Here is a 17,566-nt window from a genome sequence, read left to right as displayed (position 1 = left end):
ACTGTTTCAGCCAATCAGACTTGTGACTCAGAAAATCCAGCAAATCTCCTTCCCCTGGGACTTCACCACTGTGACGACACAGTCCACCCCGACCACTCAGTTCCTCATCCCAACGTTACCTAAACAAATATCTGTACCGTCTCCCACAAGCCAGACACCAAAACCAATCCTTACGCCAACCCTCCGATCAGTGTCTGCCCCAAAACACAGGACTGAGGCTCCAACCAGGGTCAAAACATCAACGATACCAGGTACGTGTCATGGGTACGTGCCGTGGGTACGTGCCGTGGGTACGCTTCATGGTACATGATGGTGGTCACTGGACTGGCTGACTGACTGAGTTTGGTTTTACGCCGCTTCTGCAATATTCCAGCAACATCACGGCAGGGGACACCAGAGATGGGTGTCACATACTACACCCATGCGGGGATTGGGAACCGGGTCTCCGGCGTGGCGAGCGAACCTTTTAACCACTAGGCTATCCCAGCATCCCTGTGGCCATTAACCCATGAGATTAAATATGTCTTTATATTCCCATTCATAGAACTTTCACGGCTGTTTTGCCCTTTAATCCAAATTAAATTTACATATTTCTGAGGATTTTCTTTTGCACAAGCAGAATTACTATGAGATATGTTGACAGATGCGTTAGATATTGTTGTTAGTTCATATGCACCCAGACCTACATTTAAGCAGTATTTATAGCTTTATCAAATGTCAGTCAGCTCTAAATAAATGTGAAGCACTTTCCTGTGAACGTGACGGTGAGTATTTTGTAAATATTGTATTAGTGCGTATGTTACTGTGAGAGACGGCGGTCTTCTATTGTGTGTATTGTATCTGAATGTATTTTGTATCTCTGTGCATTGCATCTGTGTATAATGTACCCGTGTTTATTGTATCTGTGCATAATGTACCCGTGTATATTGTATCAGTGTATAATGTATCTGTGTTTATTGTATCTGTGTATATTGTATCTGTGCATAATGTACCCGTGTATATTGTATCAGTGTATAATGTATCTGTGTTTATTGTATCTGTGTATATTGTATCTGCTTGCATTGTATATATGTATATTGTATCTGTCTATAATGTACCCGTGTATATTGTATCTGTGTATATTGTATCTGTGTGTATTGTATCTGTGTATGTTGTATCTGTGTGTATTGTATGTGTGTATATTGTCTCTGTGTATATTGTATCTGCTTGCATTGTATATATGTATATTGTATCTGTCTATAATGTACCCGTGTATATTGTATCTGTGTATATTGTATCTGTGTGTATTGTATCTGTGTATGTTGTATCTGTGTGTATTGTATGTGTGTATATTGTATATGTGTATATTGTATATGTGTGTATTGTATCTGTGCGTAATGTACCGTGTATTCTGTATCTGTTAAAACTTAAATGCCATGTCCGCAATTATACACTGAATCTGGTGATCCACAGTCTTGAATACTGTCAAACTCATGTCTGCAACATTTTAACTCCATGTTTCTTTTCACTGACAGCAGCTTTAAATGTTTCCCAGCTGAAATCATCTGGTGCGATTCAAGTTTGGTCTACATTCTAACTGGTTTCAGTTGTCTGCTCGTGTCCAACATGTTCCTGCCCTACGGTCACCTGCCCGGCGAGAACGACTACTCCGTGTCCGACCCTGACAACTCGGCGACCAGTCACAGCCACTCCCAAGCCATGCCCCACCCAGAAGCCACAAACACAACCCACGGATACTGGTCAGTGTACATTTTTCGTATGTATTCTGCAAGCAGTCAATACTAATGAATCAAAATGCACGCAGTGAACGTAGAACATATGGACAAACGTTCCGTATATCGGTTCTCAATCTGAACAGAAACTGTTCAAGTACTGTAATCAACGATAGATAGTTCTTAAACAATTGGTACGGTCGATTTGAAGCAGTGCTTACTGGACAAAACGATCAATTTCAAGCGCTGTCTTGGGAATCAACGATATTTTGTAAACACCTTCTATGAGAGCATAGCGTGTGGGCTGAGATCTATAAGACCATCACACTATTTACCACCCTTTTAGTGCAAATAAAACACACACACAGTGGTCGGAATGATCTACTCGTCCGCACGTAAGGTGTCTACGTTTACAAATGGTTATCGCCCGATCTGACCTGAGCAACCTAAAAGTGACAATCTACTGCCGGGTGGACAATTGGTATCCTGTGCGTCTGTAATCAGCGACACATACTTTGGTACAGCCATACTTTGGAACGTAGTTTGCTATTTATGTTATAGATATTTTGAAACTGGTTATAGGTAAAGCCGTCTGCACGTGCCCAACATGTTCTTGTCCAACAACCACATGCCCAACGAGGTCGACAACGCCATGCCCGACCGTGAACAACCAGCGGCCAGTCACAGCCAGTATGTTCTATAGATAAATCAAAATAAACACAGTGATAGCATATCAGCATAACATATCTTCAAACGTTCTGTACATCGGTTCTGGATCTGAACGAATCGTTTGTATCCATGAGGCAACTTGGCAGGCCCAAATAACTCTAGCATCTTACATGTAAAACATGGATTCAACATACTGAAGGCACTCATAACAGCATAATGATGACTAGAATGGGAATATCGTTTTTAGGCATTGGATACTGAGAAATCAACGATAGATATGTTCAAATTGATTTTAGGTAAATCTGTCTGCACGTGTCCAACATGTTCTTGTCCAACGATCACATGCCCAACGAGGTCGACAACGCCATGTCCTACGGTGACCACCCAGCAGCCAGCCACGGACAGCGCCATTCATGGCCCAACCCAGAAGCTACACGATGAACCCACGCACCATGGAGTGTCAACTGGTCAGTGTTATCCCATCACTGTCATCACCTAAATATACAACACGGTATTTGCTTGTATGTCTTACCTTGTCAAATGATGTATGTATGAAATCAATCAATGTCATCGTTTAGATTATTATGGAAAGTAACTGGAAGGCCTCACCAGGTATGAAACAGAGAATCCAGTGTATGAATGTCCAACCAGGAAAGTCAGATATTTGCAATCTCTGTTCTGTACACATTTCCCAGGGGGGGGGGGGGGGGGGGGTGTTCACAAAACGTAACATGTGGTGCTGTCGCTGTAGCGATGCTGTCGTATTTATCTTTCACAGCTGTAATGTAGTCTTCGCATTTAAGCTCGTTCCCGTTGTGCAGGCGTATTGAAACAATGCCACTTCATCTGCCTATTCCGCAGGTGCTTTGGGGGGTGCTGTCATTGCATCCCTGCTCCTGGGGGCGATTCTGTGTCTGATGGTCATAGCAGTGGCCAGCCGTTACAGGGAACTGCCATGCATCGGTCAACCACATGTGGACACAGAGACAATCCCGCTGGACAACTACGCCACGTCCTGATGACTTGTGACACCCTTGACAATGCTTAACATAGTGTTAACAAAATTCCACATCATGTACATAACCGCATACCCTGTACATAAGTATCTTTTTATTGAATAATATATGACACAGACGATGACAAGATGGGCTTCTGAAATAGTAAGAGTTGTTTGGTGCCCATAACGCACTAACCCACTTGTCTTTTGGTGATCTATATACTCACAAGTACGTCTTCATCCACCTGTCCTCATGTGATCTGTATACACACAAGTACGTCTTGACCCACTTGTCTCTTGGTGATCTATATACTCACAAGTGCGTCTTCATCCACCTGTCCTCAGGTGATCTGTATACACACAAGTACGTTTTGACCCACTTGTCCTCTGGTGATTAATATACTCACAAGTACGTCTTGATCCACTTGTCCTCAGGTGGTCTGTATACACACAAGTACGTCTTGACCCACTTGTCCCCTGGTGATCTGTATACACACAAGTACAATTCCTTCGGAAAACAATCTGTATCAAATTAATTCGTGTATAGGTATTTCAAGCATATTATCGTACATTGTACCCTGTTGTGAATTCATTGAAGGGCTGAACATGTTACGAGCTCATGCAGTCGTGGCCAAGAAAAGAAAGCTCTGTAATTTTACTTGCAGTGTTGCCCAGCTTAGATATATGCGATGTGAAGGACAGCCTGTGAATAAATATGCATCATGTCACATCATAGTAAAGGAGTATGAAGTGCCTGTCTCCATGAATTGTCTGGTCTACGTTAGGTGAAAATTGTTATCAGTATCTATAGATCTACGAAGGCACGTTCCTTTTTATTTGTAATTCTAGCAAAAAAGTATGTGCCTTGTTTGGAGAGTGTGAGTTCGAATACCGGACTCGACCCAAACCGAAAAAGTGCTTGAACCTATATTTTCCTTGTAAAAAGTAAACATTTCTCAAAGGCAAGTCTTGTCGCATTTTCTAATGGCTTTATCGCGTTTTACATCTAGTAATACTCCAGGAACAAATCAGTAAAGCGGATAGTGCATATTTATAAATGGACAAGTAGATGACGAATTTTGAAAATTCCACCTGAATTATAAACAGATCAAAGAATACACACTCTAATCAATTACGTTCAATAGTGATGGAATTATCACTGTGTTTACATCCGGGTGTATGTTACTTGCAGCTGACGTACACTTCTCTAACACTAGTTATGTAATTGATTTATTGACAATAATTTCTTATAACGTGGAATAATGTGTGTTACATTCAGGAAAGTATGGATGTATCTGAGATGGAGACATGGAATGCACCCGAGACTCTGATTGTAACGTTGTGAAACTTCCATCGACCAGATTCTCGGACTGAGCTATGCACATCTTGATAATCAATCAGATCTCTTTGTTGACTATTTACATCAAGAAAGATGACGACAATGAAAGATATTTTTATGTCAAGAACGAAAGTGTCGTTGAAACCAGCTGTACAATTGTCCTGATTTTGTCACTAAATCAATAAAACATCACTTGATGTACGCCGAGTTACGGTAGGAGCCTCCTATACAGAGACTTCCCTGCATCTGTTTCGTCTCGCCAGTGAAAGCTTTCGGATGACCTGAACGTTTATACGCAACGATGAAAGGGGCGGGCCAATAAACGATTAAATCTTTTGACAGATTATCACAAAGCATTTTTGCATATACAAATATAATGAAAAGTGAATTTCTTCACATGTGAGCCTGAATTATGCCAATATTTTCGATATCTTTAACATGCATACAGACGTACAGTATCGGGACACCACTACTGTCATAACTATAACCACACTGACACATGGTACAAGACACCCTATTACAGGTACATGATACAAGGCAAGCTATTACAGGTACATGATACAAGGCACCTGTTACAGGTACATGATACAAGGCTCAAATTAAAAGGAACAGGGTACAAAGCACAGGATACAGAGCACAAGTTACAAGACACCCGATAGACAGGCAAATGGTTTCAGACAAAAGCCATAAGGTCACAGACACAAGGCATAGGATACCAGACACAATACAAATGATTCAAGATAAAAGATGCTAGGCGTCAGATGAAACACGCTCCAGGATATACTGCACAAGATACACACAGACACAGGATACAATGTACAGGCAAATGTTACAAAGATACTAGATTACATGACAGGATGCAAGGTACCGGATTACCGACACAGGTTACAATGTATATGCAAGCATTGCAAGGTACTAAATTACATGCACATGCTACTACATATTAGATTACAGACACAGGATACAATGTTATACCTGTAAAGGACGCACGTGTGTGTGCGTTCGTGCTTGTGTGTGTGTGTGTGTGTGTGTGTGTGTGTGTGTGTGTGTTTTACAAGACACTATTTGGCTTGCAATACTTGGGCATGATGCAAAATTTCATAATGTTGTCATGTAAACTCATCAAATCCAGTCACAAACCACGAAAGCGTCAGAGAGCGCGAGAATACGACATTTTCTCTCTTCTCTCAGAGTGTCCCTCACTGTTTGCCATAGAAAATAATGGTTGCCGAACGACTATTTTCTGTTTTGTCCCTTGCCGCAAAAACTCCATCAGCCCAAGCCTTTATGTCTCGTTTTATGACGCCTGTTTAAACACCTTACCATGTAACCAATGTCTTATAGAAGACCGACGCAAACTGTCTCGATACTCTTTGAGGGCACTTTTTTCAATAAATATTTCAGCTGCTTTTTGAAATCGATGGAATTTTAATCTAGAAAGTATGGAGTATAGATCGGGTATTGTGACGTCAGTTAGTAGTTGACATGAATGAAACACGGGATGTGGAGGTGCAATTAGGATTATTGGATACAGGCAGCATGTTGTCTACCCGGCCTTGATCAAACTGGATCTCCCTTGGGGTTACCAGACAATATCTTAATGTAATGACGCTTCTTCAGCGAGGATGGTGCCAGAGTGAAAGAAGTGCGTACTGAAGTGTTATAGAAATGCCATAGATGAGCTGTATAGGTGACACGCCGCCGGAGAAGTTGGTGGGGCTTGAGCTGCTCATTAGTGTTTCGGCGTAAATGTTCTACTGAGATGCAAGTTTCTATTTTAAAAAGTTTTCGTCAAATGCAACAGCGCGCCCCCTAAAACTGTGCGATAAAAGTACTTTACTATACACACTTTGAGTTTTCTCTATCTGGAATATTGATAGTAAGTAAGAACGACACTTGAGTACGAATATTATGTGGAAGGTTATCGACCACCTGGAAAGACATCTTGGTGCCGTATAAAGCGGTAGTCGTTGGTGGGTCACAGGAGAGACGGCCGATGACAGACAGGTAAGATCTGGTGATACCACGTCATGTCCTCACATTTGGTTTCCAGGAGAAATGGTTGTATTATTTAAGCTTGATATAATTATTCATCAGTTGTAAGTAGTTACAGTAGCCGTTTTATCAACTATTGGTCATATATGACTAAGTAGTAATATATCAGATGTGTCATACCTCGTCTTTTCTGCATACGACACAAGAGTATTATATCTTGTCTGTTCTATATAAGACACAGAAGTATTATATCTCGTCTGCTCTATATATGACACAGGAGTGTTATATCTCGTCTGCTCTATATATGACACAGGAGTGTTATATCTTGTCTGTTCTATATATGACTAGGTAGTAATGTATCTTTCTGTTTACACACACACACACACACACACACACACACACACATGCAAACATACATAAACACACACACACACACACATGCATTCAGTCAACCATTCATTCTTGTCTGTTCTATATATGTCAGTGTAGTAGAAGATCCTGTCTGATTTACGTATGACAATGTAGTGTTACATCATGTGTGCTTTATGTATGGTATGACAAAGTAGAAATATATCTTGTGGGATGGATATCTAACAAGGTTGTAGTACATCATGTGGGTTCTTTGTTTGACGAAGTAGTGTTCATATCGTGCAGGTTGTTCATACTAGGAATACGTGGAACGTGGACTGTATATGTGAGGACGTAGTGTCATAATCCCTAGGTTTAACATATGATATAGTCATGCTGTTATAAGCCACTGATTATATAACGTCTGGTTTGATTATGTAACGTAACACTGTTACAACCTACGCCATCATTACCGAGGGTGTTTGATAGAGCTATCGAGTGTGTGCTTTATATTGTATGATTGGGGTTCAACGACACAAAAGTGATATTGTCGAGTGTTGGACACCTGCAGGTATGTTGCATATGGACATCGAGAGATATGGAGGCTACAGACACGTGTTGGTATGTAGAATGTGGACTCAAATCAGTCATCCTGTTAGAATCTATGAATCTATAAATTTGTTATCCTCTCATTATACTGACAATATAACGGACGTACATTCCTGAGTACTGGAACTGCCCATCAATACACCTCTGATCACAAACTCACTAAGTGGAAGACAGTTACTACAAGACTGGGACAGTAGAACAACACGCCAATATAGAACTCTGCCTTCAAGGGTTTTATTGATCTTTGTCAAGGAAATGTAGCATGGCAACCAAGTTGGAAAATATTGTCACGAATAATTTTCTGAGGTCTTTCAAAAGTATAGTCCAGGATGAAAGAGGACGAGAAACAAACACGTAATTACTGTGTACAGTCTCACCCAGATGGTAGGACAGACATTGCGTAGTGTCTTCTATATACATCCATCCCTCTATCACCGAGGGCTGAAATTGTTGAACGTCAACACGTCCGGGAGTATTGGTGTGTGCTCTACAAACGTTGTAAACGAGTTTTCATAACCAATGGCAATATACGACGAGATACATTAATAGATGAGAAAAATATTGATTTACTTTTATCAAGGTTAGATTCATATCTGTATTATCTCTTCGACAGGTTGGAAGACTTCAGACAGCAGCGGTCCCGTGCTGTGCATGGGCGGTGAAGATGGTAGAAAGGCGTGAAGAATAGAAGCAGGTTGGTGTCGGAAACCAAGCGCTATCTGCAGGAAGACAACTATCGTTGTAATGACAGTGAAGAAAACTACAGCTAAAGTTTGTAGCCAGATGTGATTACACTGATCACGCTTCGGGAAAGTGATTGTGATAACAATCCAGACCAGATCTTCCAAGCTGACCGCACTATGTCAAGATGGGTGGCTACTTTTCTTTGAGCAAGCTTTTGACAGTGTGCCTTATTGTATCAGTGGCCCTCACACTTACTTCACTTATACGATTCAACCTAACGTGGATATCACCTTCTGCACGACGGGGCCACCCTCCAAACCTTGCTGTATGTCCGGACGTTTTGTCACGGACGACGAGAGGACGATGGGTCGCCCGGAATATTTCACTGGAGGAGACACAAAGACTGGACGCGTTTGTGTCTACTATGCGACAACAATATAAACTTCCTTTAACGATGGAGCGGAAGGATGGACTGTGCGGTGGTGTCTCCTATGCTTCCGACATCCGTGATCATACTGTTCTTCGTTATTTCCGAGCGATGTGTGATCCTAGTGGTCGGACTCCGTGCTGCAAGGGTACTATGTGTCAGGCAGGGTCCCAGGAGGAGTGTCTGTGTCCCACGTGCTATGATCTCCGCCGAGATATCCATGCAGAGTTGGCCAGTTGGGAGACAGATGATCTCCGATGCAGTCTCCAACTGTTTAGCAGCGAGGATGCATGTCGTCTGCTGGCGGGGACCTCACTGCTGGTGGCTGGGGACTCTCTGATGCGACAGCTGTATGTGGCACTGCTGCTCATCCTCACAGGAAATGCCCGTGATGGTGCTTTAGGAAACAGCATATCCGACGGTAACTATTCTTCTATTCTTTACCTTTGTAACTACGGTCTTCAGCAATCCGAATGTGTCTTGAACACGTTGCTATCATACATAAGTCTAATGGCAAAGGTAGTACAAATCGCGCAAAAATTTTACGTACCGGTGTCTGCTCGTCATGGGATCACCATCAGTGTAACTATCACCAACCAACTAAATATCGCACACTTTCATAATAGCTGGCATTTCCCACAACCGCCTGTGATGGCTCCAACCACAAGCAAACTGTAGCGCAAATAGGTTTGCACAACACAGAAAAAATACTAGTCTTCATAAATGAGAGAGAAGCCGCACGCATACACGAAGACTGGTCATTTTCCTCTGTTTGTGCAACCCTATTTTCGCTACAGTTTGTCTGTGGGCAATGACAGCCATGAATGTGGCAAAGGTTTGACTGGTGGTGCCTCATAGCCCACCCTTAACAATTACTCATTAAAATGTACTCTGCAGTAGGTTTGACACATTTTATAACTTTGATTATCAATGAAATGTTTTAATAATTATCTTTTTTCTCCACGCTCTATGAATGAAACAATGCATTTGAATTAAAGAATTAAATAATACTTCATGAATGGATATTATAAGACATCGATATCAGTCTCATTATCGGGCACGTGTTGAGACACATTTCCTTCACAGACATGCGCACGAGATGTTCCGGTATGAACCAGTTCACGAACAAGGCATGTCGGAGGTATATGGTCACGGACAAGGCTGTGTGCAGCGGCAGTGTCAATATTGGATTCCGAGTGCGCACAAGGGCTGCGTATGTTGACAGTTTTCTTTCTGACATCAGGTCTTTGACTGGTATCGGACGCTCCATAGTTCTGGTGGGATTCGGCCAGCATGATGGTCTCAGCGTTCCCCTTGTCAAGTTACATTTTTTACTTCCGGTGCTCAAATATATGAAGTCCGCCATGCTGAAATGGCCTCGAATGGTTTGGGCCTCAGTGCACGCTTTTGGAGTCCTTGCCTTTGCGCCAGAGCGCAATGAGACGTTGGTGCGTGGCTACAACAGACATATCAGCGAGTTCCTTGCTGCTTGGGGGGTGCCTGTGATTGATACATTCAACATGACACTTGGTACCGTCAGCGTCGACGGGGTGCACTATGGACAAGGAGTTAACATGGCCAAAGCCCAACTCTTTCTCAATTATCTTTTCCAAGAGGAATTAAAAGGACAATGGTAAAAACAGTATTTGTAAGAAAGAATGGAAGCATTTAGTGTTTAGTTAGTGTTCTGAATGTATATAACAAGTATCGTGTATCCAGTTGTTTGAACGTGGCTGCAGCACAGTCTGCTCAGCGAGTATGATGTGCTGCATTGTCTGGTTTAAGTAGGACACATGCAACGCTGCTCATGTTAGCGGTCGAAGGCTATGTGTCTTAGCTATGTTGGGCTACGACACCACTCTATTGACGCACAGTATTGAACCACAAGATTTCATTGTCCTATCACAACACGTCATATGTTGTTACAATAAGATGACAAATAACTACAAACAGTTTTTTTCTGTTTACGAATGCAAATACATTTTGCAAAAGACGATACAGTTAGATAGGGTATTTGCAGGTATGTTCAGTGAGATGACGCACTGCAGGTGTATTCTGTGAGAGCTCTACATGTGTGTCCTGTGAGATTGAGCTCAACAATTGTGTAGTGTGACAGGGCGCACGACAGGTGTGTTCTGTGAGAGTTCTACATGTGTGTTCTGTGAGATTGAGCTCTACAGTTGTGTTTTGTGAGATGGCACGCTACAGGTGGGTTTCGTGTGATGACACACTTCAAGTATGTTTTATGTGATGACACACTACAAATGTGTTCTGTGTGATGACACACTACAGGTGTATTCTGTGTTTTGCTGCACTACCGATCTGGTGTAAGATTCTGATAAACCGTCAGATACACGACTCACGGTGTTCAGTGTTGTTTTTTAGACGATTGTTTGAATATTGGACTGAATTATTGTGGAAGTGAATCAACGGATGCCACTGGGGCCACAAACTGCTTAATACCTAACATTTCACTATTTATCTTTACTGCAATACTCAAAGAATGTGAGGATATAGATAGTGAATAGGAATCACAATAGAAATCCGACTGTGTATTCCAGTCTTTTAGCGGCCTTGGGTTTTTCGCATTTCGATATCCAACTGTAATTCATATACTTTGCTTCACAAACAGCAGAGTGATGTCATGCCGACGGCGATGAACTCTTCAGGGGCGTTTACTCCATGTATTCAAACGAGTTGACTATGCCACACGCATGCCATGCTTATAGAGTATGCGAGTAAAACATAATGATTAATGTCAACGCTTTAGTATATACTGAGCAATGCTGCTCGGTGGCTTGTAGAGGTATTTCCTGAACTGATAATGAAAACATACACGAAACATTCAACTCATCTAATGACACTTCACTCAGTAAGAACACCAATAACATACAAGAATGGAGATGTATAACCATCTACACAATGGATTCAGCTATGCGTTTGACGATGTTTGTCTTGCAGTGTGGTTGTTTATTAACAGCGTTATCTGCTGACCAGAATGTTCCGCCCTTGCCAGCATGTTTCACTCGCCTGTTACGGCAACAATACTTAATTTTACTAGCGCTTCACACAGGTATCACACTAGCATCACACAGACCGGGTTACGTGCTATCACAGTGGTCAGTTCTTCAGACATTTGCCCACGCAATTGTTCTATTGTTGTGGGTTATTGTACTGTAATATGGGCGTTATTTCATATAGTTTATACCATATATGTGGGAATACTTTGAGGGAAAGATTCAATTACAGGCGTTTTAAACGTCCTACGTCACCGAGTTAGCATTGGGACACCGAAGATGTTGCAGAGCGTCAGCCCTCGGCTGTATGTGCACTGCCAGTCTGTAGGGTGGCTCTAAGAGGTGGCATGCTGACAGGAGCAGTCTGACTAGTATCCCTGTGATAGCTGGGACTCAGCTCGATATAACCATTGCCAGGATCGTCCAGTCGGACCAGGAGATTCTCTAGGCCCTTGAAGCGCTTGTCTAGAATTGTCCTTCGCTTAGCCCACATCTGACCACTGTTACTCTGTTCACCACCACTGCTCATGGTGTGCATGATGCGTGTGACTCCACCATCGTTGCCCTTGAATGTCACTCGTCCACTCCTTCTGACCGCTATATCAGGCAGCTTCACGTCCTCGTCTCGGGACATGTATTCTCCAGCACTGCTGTGGACAAATTTAGGATGTCTGGGTGAGCTACTGTCTCTTCCAGGGTTATCATCCGCTGCTAATAAGATCGGTAACAGGTAGTCAAGAACACCAGGTGTCGTTGTCTTGTGGTCATGCGCATGTTGCTGCTTCATCAAACGTCTGATAAGAAATGACTTCCGGTGCAGATCGAGCAGACGGCTTGTTTTCTGTCGTTCAGTTTTGATGTGAGACAACTTGACGTCCAGCATCTGTTGTTGTGTGACGTTGTCATACAGCAGGACACGGGACACGCTGGACTTGGGCAGCACGCTCATAGTCCTCTTGCCGTAGTTTGGGACGATCCTTGGTGGTCGGTGCATGTAATTGAGATCCATTCTGCGTAACTTCCCCGCCGCTTCCTCCTCCGCCCTCGACTCCGTCATCTCGATGACTGCGCTGTCTGAAACATGATGGGTTGAACAACAATGACAAAAATTCAGTAAATAAGTGTGCTGAAAGAGAACCAACGTGAGTAGAATGGTCCTGAAATGTCGTGATTCCTAAGTAACGGCAATGATATAGACAATTAGATGTACAAGACGTGAGGGATGTTATGCAGACAGATGACCTACAGAATCAGACTGATGTGAATTGTGCCAAGGGAGGATGGAATGTATCGGTCTGTAAGTGTCAGCAGACATTCAATGGTTGAGTGACACAGCCACCAGTAGTTCACCTGTGACTAGACATGGAGTTGACAGTAGTGTATTGGAAGATGACAATGATGGTAAACCTAAATTAACAATGCCAGACAGACAATGTGTAGCAATGATGCAGACAAACAGTATGGAAAGTTACAATATGAGACTACTACAATATGGTGAGGTAACTCTAGTAGTCAGAGAGTGTAATACCGGTAGAGCTTGTGTTGGTGATTCATTGATACAGTAGACAGTGATAGTAGATGCTGGTAGACAGTGACGCTTTGATGCTGGTGGACAGATTTTCATCTTTCACTTAACAATGGCATGCGCCAAAACTATCACACACAAACATAAACTGTATGAATTTCATTTCAACAATGTTTCTCACTGTAGACATGCCCGTTCACAGGTGTATTCAAGTTGACAGTGCGTTTCTATAGCGTTAATCCTGCCACTGTCTTAGCCCTGGTATCCACTAGTGTTTGAACAACGAATTAACAAATACATGATATTTGCTGTACGCTCTATGCTGAATGTGTCAACCTTCCCTGGCTGGGGTTTAATTGGTGATATACGCTGGATCAATGGACAAGTAATCACAGAAAGTGTAATCCACAAATAATATACGGCGCACACATACAATCGTAAACATGGATATATTGAAAGCGTACATATATGTACTTCAGTCGTTACAATAAGCATGAAATTACACAGCTCATGTTTTCGTGTAGGTCGTTTTCACCCGAAAGAATCAACACATGCTGTGATTTACAAACGTTTTAAAGAAACTACAGAATGCCTATATGCATAACATTGCAATTTGTGTTTACTTGAAGGTCTTTTTCATCAACGTAAAACTGCATTTGCTGTGATTTATGGGTCTTTTAAGCAAATAACTAAAGAATGTCTACATACATTGACAGTCCTTTCTCCTGTGGACAGTGCTAATGCAACTCTAATCCACCCTGTACACTCTAACCGACGTCAGAGGGGCGGACTCTCTTATGTGGTCACAATATTCCCTTGGCGAGTCAATCAGTTTCTCATGTTTCTATTACTCTGGCTACCCTACAGAGAGATTAACCATAAATTGTACCTTTTAGGAATGAATAGGAATCTCGGTGCCCATACTGTCAGCTAATGGCGGCAAAACATAAATCTAAACACATGGACAACAGTCAGGATAAGTCTAAATGTCTGAAGAGACGTCAAAAGTAACCTACATCCATGTAATAAAGCACAAAGAAGGATCACAGTGCAGAGATAAAATACAGGAGCAGAATCCATCAGCAGATCTAAATACAGGATAAAACAAAATAGATGAAGTGATTTTCTGGAATGTGGAAACAAATGTATCCTATAAAGTCATTTTGTGAAGCAAGTGTAATTTTCCGACTGCTTGTTTTAGTAATTACCCTTACATCGTGCCACCACAGTTACACACACATAGGAGGACTGGTGGATAATAATAACGGTCCCAGTCATCATGGGAACAATAGACACGCACAGTCGACCATACTGTTTTAACATGCATTCAGATCATAGATAGTGAACGCAGTGACACTGAGTTCTATCAGATGATGGGGCTAGAACAAGCCCTGAAACGTTGTACTCCACAATAAAAAGAAAAACCCAGAAAAAATAACATGTTCAGCAATGACATCCGCTGTACTGGGTATACACATTTATGTTGTATAGAAAAATATGTCAACAAGGGAGTCGGATTCGGGGTGTTCCAAATCCACAGAGAAGAAAAGAGGAGAGATGAATGCAATCTGATGTCATGAAGCATATAGTAATGCACAGGAAGTAAGGAGCATGTGCAGCATCTCGCTGTTGTGTGGTGAGTCCATATGTCACACCCTATCTGATTACCTCAAGCTCAACAAGCTCCTCTCATCAATGGACTGAGTGAAATGAGTACATTGATGATATACCTACCTGTTTGATTGTCATCCAACGAGCTCCCGCCAGTATTGTCTTCCCTGCTCATATCTGTCATGTCTGTGTTCCCACAAACTCGGGGAAACACACACCTTGTAATACAACTCGGCCCTGAGTGACGGCGTTGGGCAGCGTGAAAGAACTACTTAATCCATTTCATCTCACCTTATGACGCCCTCGATAACATTGTCAGTGATTGAGTTGGACCTGACAACGCGGGGTAGCTTACTCTCTCTTGGATCTAACCTACATATCAACCCAGTATATCAATATCTTCAACAAGCAGAGTGGTATCAGAGAGAGATCTTCCCTGAAATAGATAGTATATGAGTGCAATTGATACATCGATGTCTGCAGACGGTAGTATTTGTAGTTAAATGAACAGCAGTATCGGTAGACGAGTGGATCCATGCTCTTAGTTATGCTTTATAGGTATAGTTGAACCGTGGGATTGTAAGACAGCCTGTTGTGTTAGCAGATCAGAGCTATGAAACAACTGTGGGACTAAAGAATAGTCCAACATATAGCATATATGGGGCGATACTTTCTCAGTAAAGTAAAGATTCTAGTACATTGGCGATTTGAGGAAATCCCGGGATTCGAACCCACACTAACAGCATCAGGCACCTGATCGCCATCACACAAAGTCGACGATCTGCAACAGATGTAATTAAGGACGTAACAGTCTATAGTGGCAGTGCACGAGAGGATATAACTAAACCACGAGACTACGTAACAGTCTATATTGGCAGTGCACGAGAGGACATAACTGCACCACGGGACTAGGTGTTACCCTATAGATATAAACATGGTGTTACCTTTACAAATCACTCCGTTCACCTCCAGAATGTATTCTGTATCTCTATAGATATAAACGTGGTGTAACCTTTACAAGACTCTCCGTACACCTCCAGAATGTGTTCTTTATCCCTATAGATATAAACATGGTGTTACCTTTACAAAACACTCCGTTCACCTCCAGAATGTATTCTGTATCTCTATAGATATAAACGTGGTGTAACCTTTACAAGACTCTCCGTACACCTCCAGAATGTGTTCTGTATCCCTATAGATATAAACATGGTGCTACCTTTACAAGACACTCCGTACACCTCCAGAATGGTCCTGAAGAGCCCTGTTTCCCCTATGGCAGCCATAGCAAACAGTTCCAGGCTGCCTTTGCGCCTCTGAATGGAGGATATGATTTCCAGTCGATGCTTAATTTACCTTGTCTGAATAGCACTTTATTGATCTCTTCAATTGTGCTGTCTGCGTGTCAAATGGCTTTACTTCACTTGTATACGATGATGAAGATATCTATCGCAATATTTAAGGCATATCAATGAATTTGGTGAGATACTGGAGCATGCTGGCTAGTGATGAAATACAGGGAGCGCGTTGACTATGATGAAAGACAGGGAGCACGTTGACTATGATGAAATACTGGGAGCACGTTGACTATGATGAAATACAGGGACCACGCTGACTATGATGAAATACAGGGAGCACGTTGACTATGATGAAATACAGGGAGCACGTTGACTATGATGAAGTACAGGGAGCACGTTGACTATGATGAAGTACAGGGAGCACGTTGACTAGTGATGAAATACAGGGAGCACGTTGACTATGATGAAATACAGGGAGCACGCTGACTAGTGATGAAATACAGGGAGCACGTTGACTATGATGAAATACAGGGAGCACGTTGACTATGATGAAATACAGGGAGCACGCTGACTATGATGAAATACAGAGAACACACTGACTATGATGAAATACAGGGAGCACGTTGACTAGTGATGAAATACAGGGAGCACGCTGACTATGATGAAATACAGAGAACACACTGACTATGATGAAATACAGGGAGCACGTTGACTATGATGAAGTACAGGGAGCACGTTGACTATGATGAAATACAGGGAGCACGTTGACCATGATGAAATACAGGGAGCACGTTGACTATGATGAAATACTGGGAGCACGTTGACTATGATGAAATACAGGGAGCACGTTGACTATGATGAAATACAGAGAACACACTGACTATGATGAAATACAGGGAGCACGTTGACTATGATGAAATACTGGGAGCACGTTGACTATGACGAAATACAGAGAACACACTGACTATGATGAAATACAGGGAGCACGTTGACTAGTGATGAAATACAGGGAGCACGCTGACTATGATGAAATACAGAGAACACACTGACTATGATGAAATACAGGGAGCACGTTGACTATGATGAAATAAAGAGAACACACTGACTATGATGAAATACAGGGAGCACGTTGACTATGATGAAGTACAGGGAGCACGTTGACTAGTGATGAAATACAGGGAGCACGTTGACTATGATGAAATACAGGGAGCACGTTGACTATGATGAAATACAGGGAGCACGTTGACTATGATGAAATACAGGGAGCACGTTGACTATGATGAAATACAGGGAGCACGTTGACTAGTGATGAAATACAGGGAGCACGCTGACTATGAT

At 42.3% G+C, this 17,566-nt stretch overlaps 2 protein-coding genes and 1 pseudogene across 3 annotated transcripts in view; 2 read left to right on the top strand and 1 right to left on the bottom strand.

The window, feature by feature from the left end:
• Window positions 1–5,053, top strand: part of LOC137261413 (uncharacterized) — a 71,454-nt gene extending 66,401 nt beyond the window's left edge. The window contains exons 15-19 of the mRNA XM_067799159.1: window positions 11–251; window positions 1,587–1,739; window positions 2,295–2,402; window positions 2,678–2,848; window positions 3,243–5,053. Coding sequence (XP_067655260.1) covers window positions 11–251; window positions 1,587–1,739; window positions 2,295–2,402; window positions 2,678–2,848; window positions 3,243–3,400 — 831 coding nt within the window. The 3' untranslated portion in view covers window positions 3,401–5,053. The remainder of the gene's footprint in view (window positions 1–10; window positions 252–1,586; window positions 1,740–2,294; window positions 2,403–2,677; window positions 2,849–3,242) is intronic.
• Window positions 5,054–8,529: 3,476 nt separating this feature from the next.
• LOC137262166 (uncharacterized) lies at window positions 8,530–10,656 on the top strand (annotated as a pseudogene).
• A 974-nt stretch (window positions 10,657–11,630) lies between these two features.
• On the bottom strand, window positions 11,631–16,216 carry LOC137262162 (uncharacterized). 2 transcript variants are annotated; one of them, XM_067799942.1, is made up of 2 exons: window positions 15,057–15,115; window positions 11,631–12,871 (listed from the first exon to the last, which is right to left on the bottom strand). In XM_067799942.1, exons 1-2 carry the CDS (start codon window positions 15,106–15,108, stop codon window positions 12,090–12,092), a joined length of 834 nt encoding a protein of 277 aa, XP_067656043.1. In that variant the 5' UTR covers window positions 15,109–15,115; the 3' UTR covers window positions 11,631–12,089. The 2 variants fall into 2 exon arrangements, with proteins under 2 accessions (XP_067656043.1, XP_067656042.1); XM_067799941.1 differs by lacking the exon at window positions 15,057–15,115 and adding an exon at window positions 16,150–16,216 and having other exon boundaries at window positions 12,090–12,871.
• Between the last annotated feature and the right edge of the window lie 1,350 nt (window positions 16,217–17,566).

Source organism: Haliotis asinina, chromosome 14 (genome assembly GCF_037392515.1).
Source record: "Haliotis asinina isolate JCU_RB_2024 chromosome 14, JCU_Hal_asi_v2, whole genome shotgun sequence".
In the NCBI taxonomy this organism is placed as follows: domain Eukaryota; kingdom Metazoa; phylum Mollusca; class Gastropoda; order Lepetellida; family Haliotidae; genus Haliotis; species Haliotis asinina.
Note: the sequence above shows the minus strand (reverse complement) of the source record. Positions and strands in the feature narration are given on the sequence as shown.